Here is a 25,360-nt window from a genome sequence, read left to right as displayed (position 1 = left end):
CATCTTGGTTTTTCTGTTTCAGAAAGTTCTGCTCGTAGTCCGTGGTCAGTCCACAGTTTGCTCTGGCACCTCTGCTCCTCAGTTTTGTGTTCAGACTACTTATCAGTGCTCTGTGTTGTCTCTGTTCTTTAAATGACTCAGTATTAGTCAGAGAATCAGAACAAGGAATCCTGGGAGAGATTGCGACTGGTTCCCTATTTTGGGTGATGGATTTTATTTAATTTACTAGGTCATGTAATGTAGGCAAGATGTTAACAGTTTGAGAAATCCTAAAGGAATGTAAGTTCCAAACGTGACATCTTTACAAGAAAAACGGTTGTGAATCTACTAAAATGTGAATTTAGAAATGTTAAACAGATCCTTTTCATACCTTTCATTCCCTTTTTTCCTACCTTGTGAGTATTTCTGTCTATGTTGTGGGACATCATGGGCTGTCCTAAAAGTGGAAAATTAAAACTTAATAATAAAAGAGTCGATTGGCTGAACATTCTGTATACCTGCCACACTGATTATTGATTGATTAAATTCACCCTAAAACCATATGAATTTGGTGATAGTATCTTCATTTTCAGGTTCAGAAATGAAAGCTCAGAGAGGCTAAGTAATTTACCCAAAACCAGACTGGCAGTAGGTGGTAAGAGCCAAAATTTGAACAAAGGTCTGTCTGATTTCAAGTGCAAATTCCCAGCCACTATATCATCCTGCCTGTGGTCTGCTCCTGAGAGGTAGAGATCTGCACAGGTCGTAGGCTGATAAAAAGACATCTGGTTGTCTTGGTTGCTTTGGTGGTTCATTTGTTTACTGCCTGTGTCTCTCTGCTCCCTCAGCACCTACCATATGTATGACACATACTCAATAAATATTTATTGAATGAGGCTGGGGACAGTGGCTCATGCTTATAATCCTAGGACTTTGGGAAGCTGAGGTGAGTGTATCTCTTGAGCCCAGGAGTTCAAGACCAGCCTGGGCAACATGGTGAAACCTCATCTCTACAAAAAAATTAAAAAATCAGCTGGGCATAGTAGCTTGTACCTTAGTCCCAGCTACTCAGGAGGCTGAGCTGAGAGGATCATATGAGCCCAGGAGGTCAGGACTGCAGTGAGCTGTGATCATGCCACTGCACTCCATCCTGAGCTACCGAGTAAGACCCTGCCTTTAAAAAAAAATTATATATATATATATATATACCTATATATATATGGTGCATACAATTAACTGGAAAGTAGAAGTGTGCTGACATTTTGTTTGTAAAAATTTTATAAGTATATGCTATATTTGTAAATTTAGTAAAGTGTATTCTTTTTTTGAGACAGGGTCTTAGAGCTTAGTCTGTCACCCAGGTGCTGGAGTGCAGTGGCACGATCTCAGCTCACTGCAACCTCCACCTCTCAGGCTCAAGCAATCCTCTCACCTCAGCCTCCCAAGTAGCTGAGACTACAGGCATGCACCACCACACCTGTCTGATTTTAAAAAATATTTTTTTTTATAGAGACTGAGTTTTGCCATATTGCCCAGACTGGTCTCCAACTTCTGAGCTCAAGCAGTCCGCCAGTCTTGGCCTCCCAAAGTGCTGGGATTACAGATGTGAGCTACCAGGCAAAGTACATCTTAAACTAATATTTATCAGGTTTATATATGGCATATGTAGCCTTTTAGATAAAAATAAATATATACTGTACCATATAATTTCTGAAGATTACTTCCCTCTTCCTCTCCAGCCTCTCTGCTGCTGTCTTTGTCCCTCTTGGTTTCCACACTGCTGTCAAAATGACCTTTCTCTATTTTCCTTTCTCTCTACTCTCCGTTCCTCAAGTAATTGTTATTTTCATAACTTTTGCTTTTGTGCATTCCTCTCCCTTTGGTTGGAATGCCCTTCCCATCTTTTTGCTTTACTTTAAAAAAAAAGATTTTGGATTTCGGTTCAGGTGTCTTCTCTCCTCCTGGAGGTCTTCTCTAACTCTCCAGCCCCAGCAAGTTCCCCTCTTCTGTGTCCTCGTCAGAGTGTTTATCCTGCTGAGGGATTGTATAAATGGACACAAGCCTGTCTCCGTTTTTTGAACAGCCTGTATTGTCAACTCCATTTGGGCAGGGACTTAAGGTGTTTCATCTTTTTGTGTCCACAATGCCTGGTACTTGCTAAGCAGACAGTTAAGTATTGATGAAAAATGAAACAAAACAAAGCATGTACCTTTGCCAAATCCCACCATAAATCTTAGAGAACCATTTCATTTTAGAGACAGAGGACACCTGTTTTAGAGATAGAGGACACCCAGCCTACTCCAGTCACTCCTTTGCAGAGATAAGCAATATTGCTGGAAACTGGGACTCCTGATTCAGCCTACTGCCCTTTCTTGAGAGAAAAAAAATTTGGCTTGTTATAAAGATAGTAGTTATTTAATGTAGAAAAATGTAGAAGATACAGATAAAAGGAAGAAAGAGAAAATAAAATTGTTGTATTCCAACCACGCAGATGGTGACACTCTCCTGTGCATATATAGAAACATGTATATGTTTGGGTTACATAATTGTGTGATGACAACAGCTCAGATATACTGAGTGCTTATAGAATGGGCACTGTTTTAAGTCCTTTATTTAAAATTTATTTATTACAGATCTGAGGTGAAACTGTTATTTTCATTTGACAGATGAGGAAATGGAGGCATAGAGATGTTAAGTATCTCAAGGTTACAACAGCTGGTAAGTGGTAGAGCCAAAATTTGAACCCAGGCATTCTAGCTCTAGAGCCTTATTATTAATATTATTATTATTTTCTGAGGTAGAATCTCACTCACTCTGTGGCCCAGACTGGAGTGCAGTGGCTCAATCTTGGCTCACTGCAACTTCTGCCTCCCAGGTTCAAGTGAATCTCCTACCTCAGCCTCCGAGTAGCTGGGATTACAGGCATGCACTACCACACCTGGCTAATTTTTGAATTTTTAGTAGAGATGGGGTTTCTCCATGTTGGCCAGTCTGGTCTTGAACTCCTGGCTTCGTGTGATCTGCCCACCTCGGCTTCCCGAAGTGTTGGCATTACAGGTGTGAGCCATTGAGCCTGGCTTAGAGCCTGTACTTTTTTTCTTTTTTGAGTTACAATTTCACTGTGTCATCCAGGCTGGCATGCAGAAGCATGATCTCATCTCACTGCAGCCTCCACCTCCCGGGTTCAGGTGATTCTCTTGCCTCAGCCTCCCAGTTGCTAGGACTCCAGGTGTGCACCACCACACCTGGCTAATTTTTTTTTTTTTTTTAATTTTTAGTAGAGACAGGGTGCTTTTTAAAGCATTTATTTAATTTTTATTTTTGGGAGAGACGGGGTCTCACTGTGTTGCTCAGGCTGGTCTTGAACTCCTGGGCTCAAGCAGTCCTCTCACCTCAGCCTCCTAGAGTGCTGGGATTACAGGCATCAGCTACTGTGCTTTGCCAAGCCTGTACTCTTAACTATGCATAGTATCTTGCAATTTGCTTTTTTTTTTTTTTTTTTTTAACTTGAGATCAGTTTATATGCAATCATAGTCACTCTTTTTTAGGGGTACAGTTCAGTGAGTTTTGTTAAAAAGTAAACCGCCTTTTATCAAGATGTATAGAATATTTTCATCACCCCCAAAAATTCCATCATGCCTCTTTGTAGAGTCTCCTTCTCTGTTTCCCAACCCCTGGCAGTCACTGATCTGATTTCTGCCTGTTGTTTTGTCTTGAACCCTTCTGGCTTCTTTTAGCATAATAATGCTTTTGAGGTGAATCAGTGTTGTTTCCTGTAACAGTAGTTTATTGGGTTTCTTAAAATGCTGAAGTAGTATTCTGCTATATGGGTGTACCATAATTTTTTTTTTTTTTTTGTCTTTTTTTATGAGACAGAATCTGGCTCTGTTACCCAGGCTGGAGTGCAGTGGCATGATCTTGGCTCACTGCAGCTTTCGCCCCCTAGGTTTGAGTGATGCTCCTACCTTAGTCTCCTGAGTAGCTGAGATTACAGGTGCAAACCACTATGCCTGGCTCATGTTTTAAGATTTTTGTAAAGAAGAGGTCTTACTATATTGCCTTGGTTGGTCTTGAACTCCTGGGCTCAAGTGATCCTCCTGATTTGGCCTTCCAAAGTTTTGGGATTACAGGCATTGAGAAATATGTTAATTTCTGTGCTTATAATATGTCACCACATTTGGCTTGTATATAATTTTTTATTCCAGTCACAAGTTGAAGAACACTTTGGGAATTACAAATAAAGTTGCTATGAATATTCATGTGTAGTTTTTTAACTTAGTTGTTTTCATGACGTGTTAATTACAATTAATATAATAACTCCCTTTATTACTAAAGTCACATGAACTAAAAGGCATTTGAGTTTATTTTTATTTTAGAAAAAATAGAAAAGTGCTTACTTTTCTCAAAATCAATAGATAAGAGCTCTTTAACTGATAGTGAAATATCACACACACGACACATATAAACCACATAGGTATAAGAGACACAGAAATCTAAGATCTTTCATTTGCCAGTTTTCAAATAGTTTCTCTCTCCCACTTTAGACTGTCAATTTCGATTACTCGCTTCATTCCCCTGAAGAGTTGTTAGCTAGGCAACTCTAAATTCACATTTCCAAAGACATGTTTCTTAGGTGAAACAAGGTAGACAGTTTACATCAGTCACAGAACTGAGACCTAAACACGATTATCCGAAGACAATGTACAGCTCTTAATGTGGATGTATGTTTTCACTTCTCTTAGGTAAATACTCAAGAATAGGATTACTGGGTTTTATGGTAAGTGTAAATTTAACTTTGTAACAAACTCCTGCCCAGGCACAGTGGCTCGTGCCTGTAATCCCAGCACTTTGGGAGACCGAGGCAGGCGGATCACAAGGTCCGGAGTTTGAGACCAGCCTGGCCAACATGGTGAAACCCCGTCTCTACTAAAAATACAAAAAATTAGCTGGCGTGGTGCGGGCGCCTGTAATCTCAGCTACTCAGAAGGCTGAGGTAGGAGAATCACTTGAACCCGGGCGGCAGAGGTTGCAGTGGGCCGAGACTGTGCCACTGCAGTCCAGCCCGGGCGGCAGTGTAAGACTTTGTCTCAAAAAAGGAAAGAAAGAAACTCCCAAACTGTTTTTCTACGTAGCATTATTGTTTTCCATCCCCCTCAGTAATGTCTGGGAATTCCAGTTGCTCCTCATCCTTGACAGCTAATCATTTATTGGTAGTATTTGTATTCTGACAGTAGCTAAATTATGATCTCTACATGCTCTTGTTGGAAAAGGTGTTGCTTAAATTAAGGATTTCTCATGTAAATTTTTTTCTTTTTCATTTTACTTTTTCTTTCCTTTCCACTTTATAAATTTTATTGAGCAGTTTACAGTGCATGAGATGGACGAGCATGAGTGATTCTCCTCTCAAAGTGCCCCAGTTGGCCCTGTGAGTAGGGGTCATGGCAGATGATGGTGACACTTTTGATTCTTATAGTTTGCCTAGTTTCCTAGTGCATAGAGGTTTTCATTTTCGTGTCTCTACACGTGGCCTCGCTCAGCTTTCAAGTGTGAGGAACTTTGTAGGGAGAAGAATGTGGTGGCAATCTGGCGCCAGCTGTGCTGCCATCCTTAATATCTTCCTCCTGCTGTTTAGGTGGAAATGCCAGTGAGTGTCATGGTAGCCTTTGTTTTCATAATCAGCTGGGTAGATTTTTCAGTTGTCTGTTAGTGTATCTGTCCTGATTTTCTTCCTAATGATTTGAATGACGGGATTGTGACATACAGGGAGTAAAATCAAATGGTGAGGTAAACTGAGGTCAACAACATAAGGGTTTGAATCCCAAATTTTGGTGGGCTGCCGCTGTTGTGCCAATATATTATCTCTGACACTAGCCAGCATCTTAAGAGCCTATATTGTCTTTCTAAAGGAAAGGTCAAATATGTATTGAAGTGTATCTTCTTTTAAATATTTTGTCAGTAAAGTGTTTACAAATTGCTAAGAAGTGTCTATCCGTTTGTTTTTTCATTCATTGAGTACACTTGCCAGTTAACTACTACATTTATGGTTCCCACATCAGTGCTGTGATAGAACTTTTTTCAAAGTAACTCCTTCCTGAGTTTTTCCCTTGGTACCTCCCCCCTCTGCTTTTTGATATCTTTTATCTTATAAACATTTTAAAAACAAATGTGCCGAGTGAAATAGTGGTGTGTTATAGCTCCTTGTTCCACTTTGGGTGCAGGCTTTGCACAAGAAGGGAGGGAGGGCAAGAGAGAGAAGAGGGAACCTAGTCATGTGATACTGCTTGTCTGGCAAAAGCCTTTTGGTTTTGAGCAGAGAAACCAACTGTTTACTATTTTGGGTGAATGAGGTTGGTTGGTTGCTATGAGCATTTTCTCTGAGGGAACCCTCTCCTCTTCCAGCTCTACACGAAATCATCTCAGTCGTGCTTTTTGGCATTTGGGTAGAAGAGGGAGGTGTCTGTGTCTAGGCCCAGTGCTGACAGGAAGAAATGTTTTGCCAGTGGAGTTATTGATTCTGACCTTCTGCTGTCACTGCTTTTAATGCCCAGCTCCCTAAGTAAACGTGGGATCTAGCTGTTCTGGCAGCCCTTTGCACTGCAGAATGAAGTTCCCACTTTAACTTAAAGAGCAAGGCTAATCAGATCTTCGGCAAATAATAAATGGCCTCTTTAAGGAGAGAGGGAAGGAAGACTGGTTTATTGCAGCATTGGCCTTTGGAGACTCACATCTCCTCCAGCATGCTGGAGGAGAAGACCAAGATTCATCAGCCCACCTGCAGGATTCTGCCACTCTCATGGATTGTCTTGAAGCCGAGAAAGGACAGCTATTACTCAGCACTGTGCCTGACCCATTATCACAGTTTGCGGGAAGGTTCGAGTATTTATCCCTTTGGGATATGCATGCTTTTGTTTCCTCTCAAACTTACCTGGTATCTCAGTCCTATTTCTCTGTAGCTATCCACATTTTGAATTTGGATAGTTTATTCTCATAGTATGTATATTAAAGTTTGTTGAGCACCGAACAAATAGATACCTGAACATAGTACTGTAGGATGCATTTCATGACATGATGGCACTGATTAGGATGTTTCACTTTCTTACTCCTTTTTGCCCTGTGCAGAGCTCATATAGCCAAGCCTAGATTGTGGAATAAGGGAAGAAAAAATTTTTCTTTAATAAGGTGAAATTTTTCTTTATGTGGGTCAGATTCAATGTTTTATCAATAAAATGTACTCTGGCCTTAGGTACTGTACAAATAAATAGGGAGCTTTTGATGATCATCTCAGTTACTTCTGTCTGTTAAATACTTGAAAGTAGGTAGATAACCCTCTGAGGTCTATAACACTAAGACATCATAATTTAAAATAAAATAACACTTGGAAGGCTTTTTACTTGTATTGCATCTTAGTTTTGCTTAGAGTGAACAATTTGAAGTGGTCTTATCAATATTAAAAGAGTCTGCCTTTGTGAACAGCCTTCTTTCATAGTTTTGTTTTTGTTTTGAAACAGGGTTTCACTCCTGACACCCAGGCAGGAGTGCAGTGGTGTGATCTTGGCTCTCTGCAACCTCCGCCTCCTGGGCTCAAGCGATTCTGCGGCCTCAGTCTCCCGGGTTGCTGGGACTACAGGTGCGCACCGCTGCACCTGGCTAATTTTTATATTTTTTGTAGAGACAAGGTTTTGCCATGTTGGCCATGCTGATCTCGAGCTCCTGGCTTTAAGCAATCCTCCCGCCTCAGCCTCCCAAAGTGCTTGGATTACAGGCGTGAGCCACCATGCCCGGCCTCTTTCCTAGTCTTAAACTGCTGGAAAAAATAACCTTTGGGAGTAGAATGGACACATTTAAGTTCTTCAGGAAAGTTCACTTTTAAATTTGAGGAAAATTATTTCAGAAGAGCTCTAGGTTATGAAAAAAAATAATAGGAGCTTTATCCAAATTCTGTCAAATATAAATAAAAGAGAATTGTCAATATTTTCTTCTTCTATCTTGGAAACTCTAATTACTATCAGGATTTATATACAGTCTGTAATAATTACATAAATGCCACTTTTCTAAAATTTTAGACATTTCTTTTGAGTTTTCCAGATTTCTTTGGGACTTTATTAACTTTAACAGGATGATTTCAGCCTGTAGAGTCAGCAATGAATGGACACATTGAAGAGAAGATGGAGTGATTATCAGTGCCTAGTTTGCAGAGAGAATAGTTTCAAGAAGTAGTTGAGAGGCAGTTGGTTTTTCTTTGAATATCTAGTAGTGTTCTGGACTAACGTTAAAGAAACACCATGGCGCCTGTAATCCCAGCACTTTGGGAGGCCGAGGCGGGTGGATCACGAGGTCAAGAGATCGAGACCATCCTGGTCAACATGGTGAAACCCCGTCTCTACTAATACAAAAAATTAGCTGGGCACGGTGGCGCGTGCCTGTAATCCCAGCTACTCAGGAGGCTGAGGCAGGAGAATTGCCTGAACCCAGGAGGCGGAGATTGCGGTGAGCCGAGATCGCGCCATTGCACTCCAGCCTGGGTATCAAGAGCGAAACTCCGTCTCATAAAAAAAAAAAAAAAAAAAAAGAAACACCATGGCAACATTAAAGGGAAGATTATTTGAGAGGCAGAGGGATAGTATGGCTTAGGACTTGGGCTGCTACCTTTGACTTTGTAATCCAGAAGATTGTAATGTTCTAGATTTCCAGTCTGATCATTAAAAATATCTGTGTTACATGCAAAAAAAAAAAAAAAATCCCTATAGGCAATAGAGATTCAGACTTCCGATAAATAGGATGATAGGATCAGAATGGCAATTTTAGATAACTACCCTGAGCAATTAACTGTATGCTTTTCTGGTTTTTTTTTGTTTTTTGTTTTTTGTTTTTTTTTGTTTTTTGAGACAGAGTCTTGCTCTGTCACCCAGGCTGGAGTGCAGTGGCATGATCTCTGCTCACTGCAACCTCTGCCTCCTGGGTTCAAGTGATTCTCTTGCCTCAGCCTCTCGAGTAGCTGGGATTACAGGTGCCCACCACCATGCCTGGCTAATTTGTGTGTGTGTGTGTGTTTTTAAACACTTTATGTATGTTTAATCCATTAATTATAAAAAAAAATTGTAAAGGATACAGATTAACAGCCAGATGGAAGAGATGCATAGGGCAAGGTATGCGGGAAGGGCACAGAGCTTCCATGCCCTCTCTGGGTACACCACCCTCTAGGACCCTTTACATGTTCAATAATCCAAAAGCCCTCCAAATTCATTAGTTTAGTTTAATTACCAGCTACTTGGGAGGCTGAGGCAGGAGAATCGCTTGAACTTGGGAGGCAGAGGTTGCAGTGAGTCGAGATCATACCACTGCACTTCAGCTTGGGCAACAAAGCGAGACTCTGTTTGCTTTGTTTGCTCTGGTCTTGAGGTCTCCTCACTGCTGGGGGATCCAGGTACAGCTCTATTCAATCTCTATAGTGATTCATTCAAAATCTGGACCTTCAAATGTATCCAAAACAGAATAGGAGAAGCAGCTCCCAGTTCCTTTAATCATGAGACACTAGGGGTTAGAGGTCGGGAAACTACCTCAGCCCAAGTGCAGGCCCCCACAAGTCTGGTGGGTGGACGAGAAGGGCCCCAGATGGAGGCTGAGTCCCAGTTCCCGCCATGGCGATGGCCAGTTTCTCAGTCACGGATGCTGAAGACGAGGACTCCACACCGCTGACCCTCCAGCGTCCTGTGTCTGGCAGGCGGTTGGCCGGACGGCCCAAGACCTCGGAATTACGATTCCCACTGTGAACCTGGATGCCATCTAATTTTTGTATTTTTAGTAGAGATGGCGATTTCACCATGTTGGCCAGGCTGGTCTCGAACTCCTGACCTCAAGTGATCCACCTGCCTTGGCTTCCCACAGTGCTGAGATTACAGGAGTGAGCTACCATGCCCTGCTGCTTTGCTGATTTTATAGTGTGCTTAGAACCTTGCAATTAGAATTCTGTATGTTGACTGAATCTTGAAAGGACTCAAATTACAGGCTGGGTGCAGTGGCTCATGCCTGTAATACTAACACTTTGGGAGGTTGAGTCTGGGAGGGTCACTTTAGCCCAGGGTTTTTAAGACCAGTCTGGGCTTCAAAGTGAGACCCTGTCTCTTAAAAAAAAAAAAAATCACAAAATTAGCTGGGCATGGTGGTGTACACCTGTGGTCCCAGCTACACAGGAGGCTGAGGCTGGAAGATGGCTTGAACTCAGGAGGTAGAAGCTGGAGTGAACTATGTTCATAACACAGTACTCTAGCCTGAACCACAGAGTGAGACTCTGTCTTTGAAAAAAAAAATTCAAATACATCTTCTATAAATAAACACACTTTTTTTTAATCACTGTCATTTTGTAAACTGCACAAGAGAAACAGATTTCACATCAAATGGCAAAAGTATGATGGATATCTGATGTCCCTGCTTTTGGGCTGAAGCAGGTGTTCAAGGGACAAAGATAGTTCTTCCTTGTAATACCCAGAGATACCCAGTGAAAATGATTCTTCTTAGTCTTGTGTTTTATTATTATACATTCTTAATAATAATATTTTCTTTTTTATAGCTTTATTTTCCTTATTAATAGCCTTTGCCATAGATCACATCTGCATGATTTTTTTTTTTTTTGAGAACTGAACCGTCATGAAACATTGGTGTTTTGTGGTTTTATACAACCTCTAATACAATATGAATGATGTTAGATCTATAAAAGATTTATAAAAGATCTAACATCATTCAGTTTTGATACTGATATAACCCAGTATGTTAGCTACAAGCCAAATGTACCTATTGAGATTTGAAATGTGGCTGAAGTGGTGAGGAGCTGAATTATTTTTATTTTTTATTTTTTTTGAAACGGAGTTTTGCTCTTGTTGCCCAGGCTGGAGTGCAATGGCGTGATCTTGGTTCAATGCAGCCTCTGTCTCCCGGGTTCAAGCAATTCTCCTGCTCCAGCCTTCCAAGTAGCTGGGATTATAGACGCTCGCCACCATGCCCAGCTCATTTTTTGTATTTTTAGTGGAAACGGAGTTTCACCACGTTGGCCAGGCTGGTCTCGAACTCCTGACCTCAGGTGATCCGCTCCCCTCTGCCTTCCAAAGTGCTGTGATTACAGCCATGAGCCACTGCACCTGGCTGCATTTTTAATTTAATAATAATAATAAAAAAAGATGTGGTCTCACCATGTTGTCAAGGCTGGGGACTCAAACTCCTGGGCTCAATTCTGTCTCAGCCTCCCGAGTAGCTGGGACATGTGCTGCTAATTTTATTTGATTTTAATTAAATTTAAATAGCATATGTGGCTACTGGCTGGCATATCTGATAGCACAGTTCTAGACCCTTCACAGTCTGACCCTAGTTAATCTTCCATTACACTCTTTCACAAACTTAATGCTCCAAGTTAATTGGAGAGCTGTGTTCTTAACCTTATAGATTTCCTACTTCCAAGTCTTAGCTCATGTTGTTCGTCTCTAGTTTATGAAGTCCTTCAAAGTGCTTATATGATCTTGCCCTGTGAAGCTTACCTAATCCTTTTTGTACTCTAGTAATTATCCACAAACTCTTAAAGCACTTATAACACTATCTCTGATTATAGTGATTTGTTTTACATTTCTTATATTTTCTACTATATTTGTAGATTCCTTGAGGGGCTTATGTGGTTTTGATGATTGTATGTGTGTGATAGGTTTAACTTTTTCTCTCTTCTTTTTTTCTCCACAGTGCCTAGCAAAGCATTTTTATACATGGTAGGTGGTTCCTATGCATTAGGTGAGTCAGTCCACTGAGATTGCTGGTTGTTACTGTGCTTCCTGGCACTAGAGGGCAGTACCATGTGCATAAGCAAAATGAGATGTTTATCCCAAAGTGACAGATACGTTTTCAGCACTCTGTCCTAATTCAGTTTCATTTAGTCTCGTATTAACAATTCTAGCCTTCAGAAGGAACTCACATCTCTTGTCAGTGATATTGATAAATAACCTTTTTCTATAAATATCTTGATTAGATTCATTGTATGTTGGACCAGTAGATGGTCAGATTCTTTCTGAGAAGAAACTTGGTACGTCTGAGAAACAACAGTCAAGGCATTAGGTGTCAGAGATTAATTCCTTAAGGGCAGAAGCCTTTTTGTGGTAGGAGCCAATATCCCAGTAGTGATCTGGTAGTCAAGAACCCGAAGTTCTTGGTTTGATCTTGCCAGTGGTGAACTTGTCTAAGTTGCTCTGAGCTTGGCAAACTAGTTCCTCTCATTGTGTAGTAGTGGGTATAATGCCTGCAGTTCTGGCTCTTAGGGTCAAATGAAATATATATGAAAGTAGCTTTGTAAAGTATTATATAAATGTATAGTGGTTTTTCCTTCTCAATTCCTATGTCGTACTTAGTACCAAGGGATGCACAAAATAAATGATTACTTAAAAATATTTATGGCATTAGTTTTTAAATTTTAGGAAGGGATGTACTGTGGTAAAGCCTACACTAACCAAGGCTCCATACACTGAGAGGTGATTATAGTCACCTCTGTGGTTAACATATATCCTGTCCTTAGATGTTATTTAGCCTCACAGTGAACTGTGTGATAGACACACACAGACAGACAGACACACACACACACACACACACACACACACACGAAGTTTACTCTCTTTCGTTAGTCTCTTGTCTAGTGAATTTATTTTTGTACACCCGCTACCCTTCTTTTTTGTTTGTTTTTGTTTCTTGAGACAGGGTCTCACTTTGTCACCCAGGCTGGATTGGAGTGGTGCAATCTTGGCTCACTGCAGCCTTTACCTCCTGGGCTCAAGTGATCCTTACCGCTCAGTCCCCCAAGTAGCTGGGGTCACATGCACGTGCCACCATGCCCAGCTAACTTTTTGTATTTTTTGTAGAGATGGATTTTTGCCATGTTGCCCAGGCTGGTCCTGAACTCCCTGAGCTCAAGTGATTTACCAGCCTCAGAGTCCGAAAGTGCTAGGATTATAGGCGTGAGCCACACCACACCTGGCTCCCTCTGCCGTTTTTAATACAAACTTAAAGTGTTGAGAATGAGCCAGCCGTTGTAAGGTTTTTGGACTTCTTATAGAAAACCAGATTCAAATCCAGTTATTTAGACAAAAATGGTGTAGTGTGGAAATAGGCATGAGCATATTTTCCTGCTAGATTTGTGGTTAGAAAAGAAGCAAGTTTTCCTCCTAGAGTGGAAGGAAGGAAAAAAAAAACAATAAAGAAAAGAAGCAAGCTATTCAAGGAGGTAGTATAGTGGTAGCTTTTAGTTGAGACCAGTCACCAGCCTGAAACTTTCTTTAGTAAATCATTGGATTCGTCGAATAAAATGTTCAACCAAACTTGATGCAATCTCATAGTTACAAAACATTCTTGCCAAAGAAAGTTGCAGTCTTAATATCTGTAATCGAATCATTTCCTGTTGAGGCTCGAAGGTGGGGAACTATCTGAAACTGCAGTCCTGTAAGATTAGTTATAAAGAAAATGTGTTGGTGGGAGAAGCCTTGATGATAATATTGAATAGACAACCTAACAAGTGTGGGGAAAAAGAAGGTACCCCAGATACTGGGACTAACCAGATTTAGAGGCATAAGTCAGGATGTGCAAGCCCACTCCCTTCGGGTGATCTGAATAAAGCTACTCTAGGGCATTCAGGTATGTGCTGAATACACTCTGGCAGTGGGCCAGGCAGATGGCTCATTCCTGCACCAACCTTCGCAGGCCTGCCAGGTTGAAAAGCTACCACTGGGGAGGCATAGCTGTGCTCTGGCAGGAACAAGAACCTGCATTTCATGAAGCATTTGGTTCTTCCCAGTTGAGGGGATGCCTTGGGCCTGGGTTAATCTCTGAGTCCACTTAGGGCTTGGCATGTATTCTCACAGCCCTTGCTCCTGCTCCATCTTGGTGTTGCTTTTACCATCATTGGAGCCCCAGAACTTACCTCCTCTGAGTGATTATTCCAGACCCATAGTTAGCCTTTGAGACTCCACAGTTCTCCTCCCTACTCTTCCCCACCTTGTCTTCATTCAGACCCACATTTTTCAGTTTGACCAAACCTTCCATCTAGGAATAATAGGTAGGAGACTAAGCAAATTAGGCCGCATTCATGTGTCCTGTCATTTGCTTCTCTGAATCTCCTTGGCTGCGGTAAAGGAAATTTAGGTGTGATACACTCCTTAGGCTTCACTGCCCTGCTCCCCTTTCCTGTTGCCCTTTTGATTTTTTTTTTAATCCGATACCCAGGCTCTCCTCCCCCCTTCACACACCATTGGAGTCTCCTAAGCTATTTCTGTCATTTAATGATCCCCAGCTGTTGCCGCAGTTCTGGCTGTTTTCATGCCCAGGAGAAGCATCAAAGGGCCAGAGGAGAAGGGGTCTTGTTTGTTGTCTGTCACACGGTGTCAAACAAATCGAATTCATTTTTCTGAAACCACCAGTGAGACTTCTTGGGACGGATGTTAATACTGGGATGATTTGAAAATCAGGAGGAGGAAAAGTACATGCTAGTATCAGGGACATTTTTAAAATAAGCATTCTGCTGATAGGTGTGGCACTCTGCATCACTCAGAATTATGCTAGAAAATTGTGGTATGGAAGAATTATTTGATCACTTTGCATTCTGCTTTTATATTTTGAGGTGGAATGTCCTCTCATGTGTTGAAGGATTGTCTGATTTTAAAAGGAGGAGTCTGTGATAGGAAATATATGGAAATTATTTCTGAAGTATCCAGAAAAGGCATTAATTTTAGTTCTGCTTTAACTTAACGCAGGTTTGTTTCGTAAAATTTTGTGCAAAACCTGCAGTAATGAAATGTTCCACTTGCAAATTCAACCACACAGACTTCAGGAAATAGAGAGTTGCGGTACTTATAACAACATGAACTGTCCTAGAGTTACACATACCTCTGCTTTTGAAAAGTCTTTACTAAACCTGGGGGATGCAGAGTGGGAAAATTGTACAGTAGTTAAGTGAGCTCCTGTATTATAATGATCTGGCTTCTCCTTTATGTATTTGATGAGAATTTTAACCCATTCCAACGAGTTTAGCTGATTTGTAGCTTTTACTCTCAGGCACTACATGAAGTTTAATTTTGTGGATTTCATTCTTCCACAGAGAAGACAAATTTTGCTGCAGCCTTTACCAAATTTTATTTTTAAATCTGTATTTTTAAGTCAAATAGCTAAAATTTTATATCATTTAGGACTTAAGGGTGAGAAGTTGTTTTTTTTCTTTACCCGTAGAAAACTTGATACATAAACATTGGAATAAGCTTCAAATTGTTTATCTGTCTGTCTTTCTATCTAATTATCTATCTATCTGTAACCCATATGGTCTAATTTCTAATCATCTCTCTATTCCCTAATCCTTCCCATAGAAAAGGGCCAGATGCAGTGGCTTATGGTCAATCCCAGCAAAGACTATAATCCCAACATTTTGGGAGGCCGAGGTGAGTGGATCACTTGAGTCCAGGAGTTTGAGACCAGCCTGGGCATTGTGGTGAAACACCATCTCTACAAAAACAAAAACAAACCCTAAAAAAGCAAAAATTGGCCAAGCATGCTAGTGCCCGCCTATAGTCCCAGTTACTCAGGAAGCTGAGGGTGGGAGGACCAATTGAGGCCAGGAGGTCAAGGCTGCAGTGAGCCATGATTACACCACTGCACTCCATCCTGCTGACAAAATGAGACCCTATCTCAAAAAAAAAAAAAAAAATTACTTTAGGCCTGTCATAGTAGCTCATACCTGTAATCCCAGCACTTTGGGATTAAGTACTCCTCCCAGCAGGAGGATTGCTTGAGACCAGGAATTTGAAACTAACCTGGGCAATATAGTGAGCCCCATCTCTACAAAGACATTTTTAAAAAATTAGACAGACATGATGTCAAGTGCCTGTAGTACTAGCTATTTGGGAGGCTGAGGTGGAAGAATCCCTTGAGCCCAGAAGTTTGAGATTACAGTGAGCTGTGTTCCTGCTACTACTCCAGCCTGGGCAAGAGAGTGAGATCCTGTCTCTGTGTGTTTTATTTTGTTTTTATGAGACAGGCTCACCCTTGTTCAGGCTGGAGTGCAGTGGCACAGTGATGGCTCACTGTAGTCTGGGTCAACAGGCACACATAACCAGATGTTGTCTCCCTGTGTTGCCCAGGTTGGTCTCCAACTCCTGGTCTCGGGCAGTCCTCCCACCTTGACCCTTCAAAGTGCTGGGATTATAGGAACAAGCCACTGTGCCTGGCCTGATTTAGTTTTAAGGAAAACATTTTTTTTATCTCTTTTGGTTTGCTCTAGAATGACTACCCTATTCAAAGTTTTGAATCTGTTCAACAAAATTTGATGCAGAATGTCAGCATCAGCAGTGCCAGCAGGGATTAGTAAATGAGATTCAAGGCTGCCCACATTTTCTCAGTGAATGGGCAGAACTAGTGCAATAAGGAAAATGCTGTTCTTGGTGCCTTTAACTTTGGAAGGGAGTGTTCAGATGGCCCTGCCTAAAAGTGCTAAAGGAAGCACATTCCCAATTTATCTCCACCCCGTTCAGGAATCTGGTGCAAGTGGATGCTATGCCCAGATTTTACATGATGGAATTGGTTGTGCATTGCTTTATTTGTTTTACTTATTTTTATTATTATTATTTTTTGAGACAGAGTGGTTGGAGTGCAATGGCATGATTTCGATTCACCACAACCAGCGCCTCCCGGGTTCAAGCAATTCTCCTGCCTCAGGCCTCCCGAGTAGCTGGGATTACAGGCATCCGCCACCATGCCCAGCTAATTTTTTTTGTCTTTTTATTAGAGATGGGGTTTCACCATGTTGGCCAGGTTGGTCTCAAACTCTTGACCTCAGGTGATCCGCCTGCCTCGGCCTCCCAACGTGCTGGGATTACAGGCATGACCCACTGCGCCTGGCGGTTGTACATTGCTTTGTAGATCCTCAGGGAAGACACTGATGACATTGAAGTAATTGGCATCTGTCTGCCACAATTAGAGAAGGATGTCACATCAAGGGGGAGATGAGCAACTACCCAAAATGAAATAGTGAGCCCCAGGTTTTTGAGCATGTGGGGAAGAATTTTTACTTACTTATTGTTATTAATATTTTTGCTGTGACTCTGGCATAAATGTAATATAGTAGAAAAAGCACAAACTTTGATAGCAGGCCAACCTGTGTTTGAACCCTGGCTCTACCTCTTACTACCTGTGTAGCTCCTTCATCTGTGAGATAGACAGTACATATCTCAAATAGCCTTTGAGATGAAATGAATCATTAGTAGTATATCTACCCGGTGACCACACAACGTAAGAGCTAAACACATTAGATTCCTCATTTCTTACATATTAATTTTCCTTTCAAGGCAAGCCTTTTCTTAGTGCCTTTGAACTTGGAATTTCTGATGTCTGGAACACTCTCCAGATCACTTTTATGGTTTATCATATTATTTGTGTTTTTGTCCAAGGGTCATTCGCGCCTTCAAAAGGGCCTTATCTGTGTACCCTATCTAAAATTACCACCACCCCTGTCACTCTCTGTTATCTTGTTCTACTGTATTTTTCTTCACATAATGTACTACTGGAAATTATAATATGTATAACTTATTTATTATGTTTTCTACTAGAGCATATGTTCTGTGAGGGCAGGGACCTCATCTGTCCGTGTTACTGTTTTATCACACCTATAAATATTGACCTTATCTGTCCATGTTGTTTATATCACCTTTAAATATCACCTATACATATTGGTTCAATAAATGAATGAATGAATCAACTGACAATATTCCTAGTGCCAGAAAAGAACCCGTGGCAAAATGCAGGAAGGAAGTTATACCAGGAAGCAAATGCTTTTTGCTTTTGTGGGATGGATGTTCCCAGATTGAGAGCCAGATAGGAAGTAGTTCTGTGACATCCTCTTACATCCTTTTAGACTTCTTCCTGTCTCTCTCTGGGAAGAGCTCCTTTATATGACTTTTATTTGGTTGTTGTTATTATTGTTTGAGACAGGGTCTCTTGCCTAGGGTAGACTGCAGTGGCATAATCATGGCTCACTGCAGCCTCGATCTCCCCCCTCAGCTTCCTGAGCAGCTAGGACTACAGGCAAGGGCCACTATGCCCAGCTAATTTTTTTTTTTTTAATTATCTTTCATAGAGACGGGTTTCCCTATGTTGCCCAGAGAAGTCTTGAACTCCTGGACATGATCCTTCTGCCTTGCCCTCCCAAAGTGCTGGGATTACAGGTGTGAATCATCATGTCTGGCCTGAATAACCTTTAGATGTGACCACCATTATCCTGTTAAAATCTTGGTTCCTTTTGGAATTAGAATATAAGCAGTCTTTTCAGACTGCAGAGTTGTGATATAGCCTACACGTTCCATACTATTCACTGAAATCACCTGGATTTGCCCTTAGTAAGTATGTAGATTTTCTTTTTTATTCATATCATACTGATAACACTATCAATATTTAAACAGAGGGATGGGGTGCAGTGGCTCATTATGACAGCAATCCCAGGAATTTGGGAGGCCGAGGCAGGAGGATTACTTGAGGCCAGGACTTCAAGGCCAGCGTGGGCAACAGTGGAGGACCCCATCTCGACAAAACATAAAATAAATAAATAAACATACAGAGAACTGGTGTGTTTTATGAGAGAATAGAAGTAGTTAAAGATTTAGGCTGTACATTCAGACAGAGCTGTGTTCCAATTTCTGCTCTACCTTTTACTTTATGACCTTGAGCAAGTTGCTTAATCTCTCTAAACCTCAATTTCCTCATCTACAAAATAGTGTAACAGTTGTATTGTCCTCATAGCTTTGTTGTGAGAATTAAATAAGATGATGCATGCATGTTTTCACCATTTTGTGTTACTACACAATATAGAGACCTTTCACTTGCATATTTTAATAACTTAAGTTAGATTCTCATAAGCTTATTCCTTGAAAGTTACCTGGTTAGATGTATAAGTTGCCCAGGTTTACCAGCCCAGGAACATACTCCATCTAGAGCTTTCATCCCTGACAGTATTCAGATTAAATAGAAGATATCTATTGTATTTTGGTATTATAGGTTGAGAACATTCCTTATCAGAAATATTTGGGACTATAAGTGTTTTGAGTTTTTGATTTTTTTCAGATTTTGGAATATTTGCATTATGTATTTGCTGGTTGAACATCCCAAATCTGAAATCTGACATGTTCCATTGAGCATTTCCTTTGAGTATCATGTTGATTACAGGAATCGTTTATAGGAATTGGCAGTTTCTTTCTGTCCAAGAGGTGGCAGCATTTCAGTTTGAAAAACCAGACCTTTGCTGTGTTTCATAATTGATTCATCAGTTTTTCTAAAGGAAGAGGCAAATCCATATTTTTAAAAAATATTTTATTTTCTTAGGAGCAGAGGTTTAATAGGCAGAAGAAAGGGAAAGGAAAACAGCTCGCGCGTGCTCTTTCTTGCTCTCTGTCTGTCTGTCCGTCTAGTGAAAAAGGGGACTTTCTAGAGGAAAGGCCCACCAGCAGTGGATGCCCAAGATTTTATAGTCAGGGGTGAAGAGGTGGTGTCTGATTTACCTAGGGCTCACAGATTGGTTCGATCAGGTGTGACATTTACATAGTGAGGGTAGCAGGGAGGCTGGCTGCCCCGTTCTAATCTTATTATGCAAATGAATTCTCCCCTTGGCTGGTGCCATCTTGTCTGCTCCTTACTGCACATGTGGCTGGCAGAGAAGGGAAGGTAGAGGTGCCGTTTTGAACATGTCCCAGGTAGTTCTTTTCTGCCTGCATTCACCCGTGCAAGCTCCCAGCTTGCTTGTCTATTTCTGCAGCTCAACTTTACAGGGTGCTGATGGTTAGAAAATGATTTGGACGGCTGGTGTGGTGTCTCACACCTGAATTCCCAGCACTTTGGGAGGCGAGGCAGGTGGATCACGAGGTCAAGCGATTGAAACTACCCTGGCCAACATGGTGAAACCCAGTGTCTACTAAAAATACAAAAAATTAGCCAGGCGTGGTGGCATGTGCCTGTAGTCCCAGCTACTCAGAGAATTGCTTGAACCTGGGAGGTGGAAGTTGCAGCAAACCACAATCCTGCCATTGCCCTCAGGCCTGGAGACAAAGCTAAACTCCATCTCAGAAAAAAAAAAAGAAAATGATTTGGGGCTGCTTTTTTTAAAAAAAGGAAAACCTTACTGAGGACTTCCATACCCTCACTATCTGCCTAAGTAATTTCTTCTTAACTCCTGTGTCATTCACTCCTCTGGAGTGGTAACCCTAACTGCTGTTAGGGGTGTTGGACAACAACTCTTTCTGGCTACTTCCTGCTGAAAAGGGGCGTTGTGTGGGGAACAGCAGATAGAGCTCCTCCTGGGGTCCATCTAAGGGTCCTCAGAAGAAAGGTGCGTGCGTGCATGGTTTGGTGTACAGCAGCATTTGGAGTTTGATTGCTGTCAGAACCATTCTGACGGGTTGTAACACTGGTTTGCCTCTACCAGATGTTGGATTTCAATGAATGTTGGACCTTGGTATCCCAGACGAGGTCCCTAATATAAAGCGGCTATGTTGTCTGGGGTAAATATCCATGATTCGTCTCATGCCAAAAAAATTTAGGACACGGACACACATGAGGAGTTTAGGAGCGGAGGTTTCATAGGCAAAGGAAAGAGAAAGGAAAACAGCTTGCTCTCTAGTCAGAGAGGGGACTTCCAAGAGGAAAAGGCCCTTCATGGGTTTTTAAATAAACTTTATTTGGAATGATTTTAGACTTACAAGAAAGTTACACAGATAGTGTGGAGAGTTCCTATATATCCTTTACCTAGTTGCCCCTAATGCTAGCATCTACGTAACTAGGGTACATTTGTCGAAACTGAGAGATAAACATTAGTAAATTACTATTAAGTAAACTCCAAACTTCATTTGGATTTCATTCGTTTTCCCACTAACATATTTTTCAGTTCCAAGATCCAATCTGGGATACCATATTACATTTAATCATATGATTTGTAGATGGTTGGTCAGTAGAATCTCAAGAAGAATTTACTTTCCTTTCTTCATCTTCACTTCCTCCTTTTTGTCTTAACTTTGGATCTGAATCTCAAGAATTTCAGCAGTTTCTTTCTCTGGTAAAAGATAAATGGACTTTTCTGTATCCTTTAACTACTACTTTGGTATTGATAGCTTAGAATTTCAGAAGCATGCTTTTTGAACACTCAACTGCATATTTGATTTTAATAATGAATGGGTACTGATTCTTCTGCCTCTCTCTGAAGATTGCTCTTTATAATTACTAGACCCTGCTTCACTGACTACATGTTCCTAAACTGCCTTCCAAAAAAAAAAAAAAATAGTTCCCTTTCCTTTTGTTTCCCCTTTGCTTTTTCTTTCCTTTCCCTCTTCTCCTTCCCCTTTCCTTTACCCTTCCTTTCATCTCTCTGCATCCCCCTCCCCCTCCCCCTACCAAAAACAACTTAGGATGTGATTTAAATAAGGATAGTTTGATGTAAGGTCATTTTACCTTGCAGAATAAAGTATCTCATTGGAGGTGTGGTACCAGATTACTTGTAGTTCTTACTTTGCCCTGGAGAAAATCTGATGTAAAAGCCTCTAATGAAACATTTATAATCTGTATCATAATTTTACAAAGTGCTTTTCATGTACATTGTGTTTTTTTGGGTTTCAAAGGGCATGTGGATTAGTTTTCAAAATGGTATTATAGTGAGAAAAAAAAGATAAAGTTACTTGATTAGGTAGCAGCAGAGCGAGGATTGGGACCTCTGTGTTCTCATTCTTTCTCTGATGTCCTTTGGTCTCCCTTCAGAGGTCATTTGTTTGTTTGTTTGCTTTTTGAGACAGAGTCTCTCTCTGTCTTCAGGCTGGAGTGCAGTGGCATGATCTCTCACTGCAACTTCTGCCTCCTGGGTTCAAGCTATTCTCCTGCCTCCAAGTAGCTGGGACTACAGGTATGTGCTGCCACGCCTGGCTAATTTTTGTGCTTTTAGTAGAGTCAAGGTTTCACCATGTTAGCCAGGATAGTCTCCACCTCCTGACCTCAAGTGATCCTCCTGCCTTAGCCTCCCAAAGTGCTGGGATTATAGGCATGAGCCTCCGTGCCCAGCCAGAGGTCATTTCTCTAGGTATATTGCATTCATTTGGAACTTATAAAATATTAATATAGTTTTAATAAGTTAAAAAAAATTTATAAAACCAACCCCACATTCAGTGCTGTTAATCCTTTACCCAGAATGAGTTCAGTTGACAGTAAACCCTTTCTGGTTAAGGATAGGGCTAATTATAAAATACATTGGGCCTTTAAAATGCTTTTGTTTGTATTAAAAACAAGTCAGAGATGGTTTTTTGGTGCAGTGTACACTGTGCTTACCCATTCACACTGGTTTCACAAGTTGAAGTAAAAAATCGTGAAAAAGACAAGAGAAACTTAGTGTTTAGGCCAGGCGCAGTGGCTCACATCTTACTCCCAGCACTTTGGGAGGCCAGGGTGGGTGGATCGTTTGAGCCTAGGAGTTTAAGACTAGCCTGGGCAACAGGTGGAACCCTCTATGTACAAAAAATTAACCAGGTGTGCTGGTGCTTTTCTGTGGTCCCAGCTACTCCAGAAACTGAGGCAAGAGGATTGATTTGAGCCCAGGAAGTTGAGTCTGAAGTGAACTGAGATTACACCACTGCTCTCCAGACTGGGTGACAGAGCAAGATCCTATCTCAAAAACAAAAAAAAAAAAAAAAAGAAAAGAAAAGAAACTTAATGTTTAAAAAGCTTAAGAATATTATATGTAAGAAGCAGGAGAGGAAAACAATTCCACTGGATGCTGTAGGACAGGGTAGGACTCAAGAACCAGAAAGCAAGAGGTAATGAAACCAAGTTAGGGAGCACAGAGACATCTCTCTTTTCTTTCATATCTTTTTAGGCTGTATCAGGACAGACTCGTGGGCGCATGCAATAAGTAGGGGCCCAAAGGAGTATTACTTTTTGGGAATGACATCAGGAGATGGCTTGAAACTTTAATACTCACTGATCATGAAGATAAAATACTTCCAAGACCCCATTTTTATGCTCTCTAGTGCTACCCTGCATAGAAAGGATCTTGTTTCTCTTTTTCTCTGACTTCCAGTGTTGGGCAGTACCATCTTTGTGCTCTTATGACAACTGAAAAATATGTAACTATTTTAACTGTTGTTTTTAAGAAACAAGCATTTCTTTTTATTATTAGTATACATGTACATGTCTCACACAGAAGGCCTTGAATTTGCCAGTAGAATGGCATGCCCACTTTTGGCATGTGTGGTAGCCACAGTTGTACATGTACTTGTCTAGATGTTAGTATCTTTCTTATAACATTGTCATTATTCACTTTGTTTAGTTTTTTGAGACGGATTCTCGCTCTGCCACCCAGGCTGGAATGAATGCAGTGGCGCAATCTCAGCTCACTGCAACCTCCACCTCCCAGGTTCAAGCAAGTCTCCTGCTTTCAGACTCCTGAGTAGCTGGGATTACAGGTGTGCGCCACCACGCCCAGCTAATTTTAGTATTTTTAGTAAAGATAGGGTTTCACCGTGTCAGTCAGGCTGGTCTCGAACTCGACCTTGTGATCCACCTGCCTCGGCCTCCCAAAGTGCTGGGATTACAGGTGTGAGCCACTGCGCCTGGCCAACATTGTAATTGTTCACTTCGAATTTCTTAGACCTGAGAGTTCTGTGAGAATGAGAACCTTGTCTTACTCAGATTGTATCTCTAATACCTGGCCTTGTCTTTAAGATACAAAAGCCATTTGAATACATGAATTGAATTATGGGAATAACCAAATCAGTTAGTTAGGATATAGTGTCTCTTTTCTTTGAAAATACTCTTCACACATATTAGAACTTATTTTATGTACGTTTCCCTCATGAAACTGTAAACTCATTGAGGGCAGGGCCTTCAGTCAGTACTGAATCCCCAGCAACAGAGTATCGGGCATACAGATACTCTGTATGAATGAATGAATACTTAAGGAAAGAGATCCCATCACTGCACTCCAGCTGGATAACAGAGCAAGACTCCGTCTCAAAAAAAAAAAAAAAAACCTTTCCAGATGATTTAATTATGAAGTGTAAGGGTTGAGAATCACTGGAATTAGAGAAGGATTACAAGAATAAGGATACAGAATATTTGGATCCAGTCCTGGCTTCATTTCTTAGTATTTTGTTGAAGGTTGTTTATATTAATAAGGCATATTCATCTGTAGTTTTGTTTGGATGTCTTTGTCTGGCCTTGGAATCAGAGAATAATACCAGCTTCATAAAATGAGTTGGGGAAGTGTTTTCTCCTCTGTTTCCTGGACAAGTTTGTGAATGATTGGTATTAATTCCCTTTACTTTTTAATTTACTTTTTTGAGACAGGGTCTTGCTCTGGCACCCAGGCTGGAGTGCAGTGGTGAGGTCTCAGCTCATTACAGCCTCAACCCCCTAGGTTTAAGTGATCCTCCCGCCTCAGCCTCCTGAGTAGTTGAGACAACAAGCACTTGCCACCACACCTGGCTCATTTTTGTATTTTCTTGTAGAGACAGTTTCACCTGGTTGCCCAGGCTTCTCTTGAACTCCTGAGCTCAAGCAGTTCACCTATCTGGGCCTCCCAAAGTGCTGGGATTACAAGGATGAGCCACCATGCCCAGCCAGTATTAATTCCTGTTTGGAGAAATGTATCAGTGAAGGCTTCTGGACCTGGGCTTTTCTTTGTGGGAAGATTACTATTTCAATCTCTTTACTTGTTATACATCTATTCAGATGTTCTATTTCTTTCCTGAGTCAGTTTCAGTAATTTATGTCTTCTTAGGAATCTGCTCATTGCATTTCTTTTTTCTTTCTTCTTTTTTCTTTTTTTTGTGACGGAGTCTTAGTCTATCACTCAGGCTGGAGTGCAGTGGCACGGTCTTGGCTCACTGCAACCTCTGCCTCCCAGGTTCAAGCGATTCTCCTGCCTCAGCCTCCCAAGTAGTTGGGATTACAGGTGTGTGCCACCACATCCAGCTAAGTCTTATATTTTTTAACAGAGACAGGGTTTTGCCATGTTGGCCAGGCTGGTCTTGAAATCCTGGCCTCAGGTGATCCACCTGCCTCGGCCTTCCAAAGTGTTGGGATCACAGGCATGAGCCACTGTGCCTGGCTTCCTTTTGCGTTTCTGATTTTTGTATATATTTTCTTTTTTTTCTTGGCAGTCTAGGTAAAGGTTTATCAATTTTGTTGTTCTTTTCAAACAACAAACTTCTGTGACTATTGATTTTCTCGGTTGTTTTTCTGTTTTCTTTTCTTTTTTTTTTTTTGAGACAGAGTCTCACTTTGTCACCCAGGCTGGAGTGCAGTGGTACAATCTCGGCTCACTACAACCTCTGCCTTCCAGGTTCAAGCGATTCTC

At 41.2% G+C, this 25,360-nt stretch overlaps 1 protein-coding gene across 6 annotated transcripts in view; it reads left to right on the top strand.

The window, feature by feature from the left end:
- Positions 1 to 25,360, top strand: part of MRTFA (myocardin related transcription factor A) — a 204,422-nt gene that overhangs the window by 118,372 nt on the left and 60,690 nt on the right. Inside the window, exon 1 of one of the 6 annotated variants that reach the window (XM_064368069.1) lies at positions 6,332 to 6,849. The exons of 4 other annotated variants lie outside the window; for them this stretch is intronic. In XM_064368069.1, the coding sequence (XP_064224139.1) occupies positions 6,639 to 6,849 (211 nt within the window). In that variant the 5' untranslated portion in view covers positions 6,332 to 6,638. Of the gene's footprint in view, positions 1 to 6,331; positions 6,850 to 11,707; positions 11,727 to 25,360 lie in introns of those variants that run through there. One more of the 6 variants, XM_064368070.1, reaches the window with a different exon arrangement.

Source organism: Aotus nancymaae, unplaced genomic scaffold (genome assembly GCF_030222135.1).
Source record: "Aotus nancymaae isolate 86718 unplaced genomic scaffold, 86718_ANA_hifiasm-v0.15.2.pri h1tg000076l, whole genome shotgun sequence".
Taxonomy (NCBI): domain Eukaryota; kingdom Metazoa; phylum Chordata; class Mammalia; order Primates; family Aotidae; genus Aotus; species Aotus nancymaae.
This window is presented reverse-complemented; position numbering and strand designations above follow the sequence as displayed.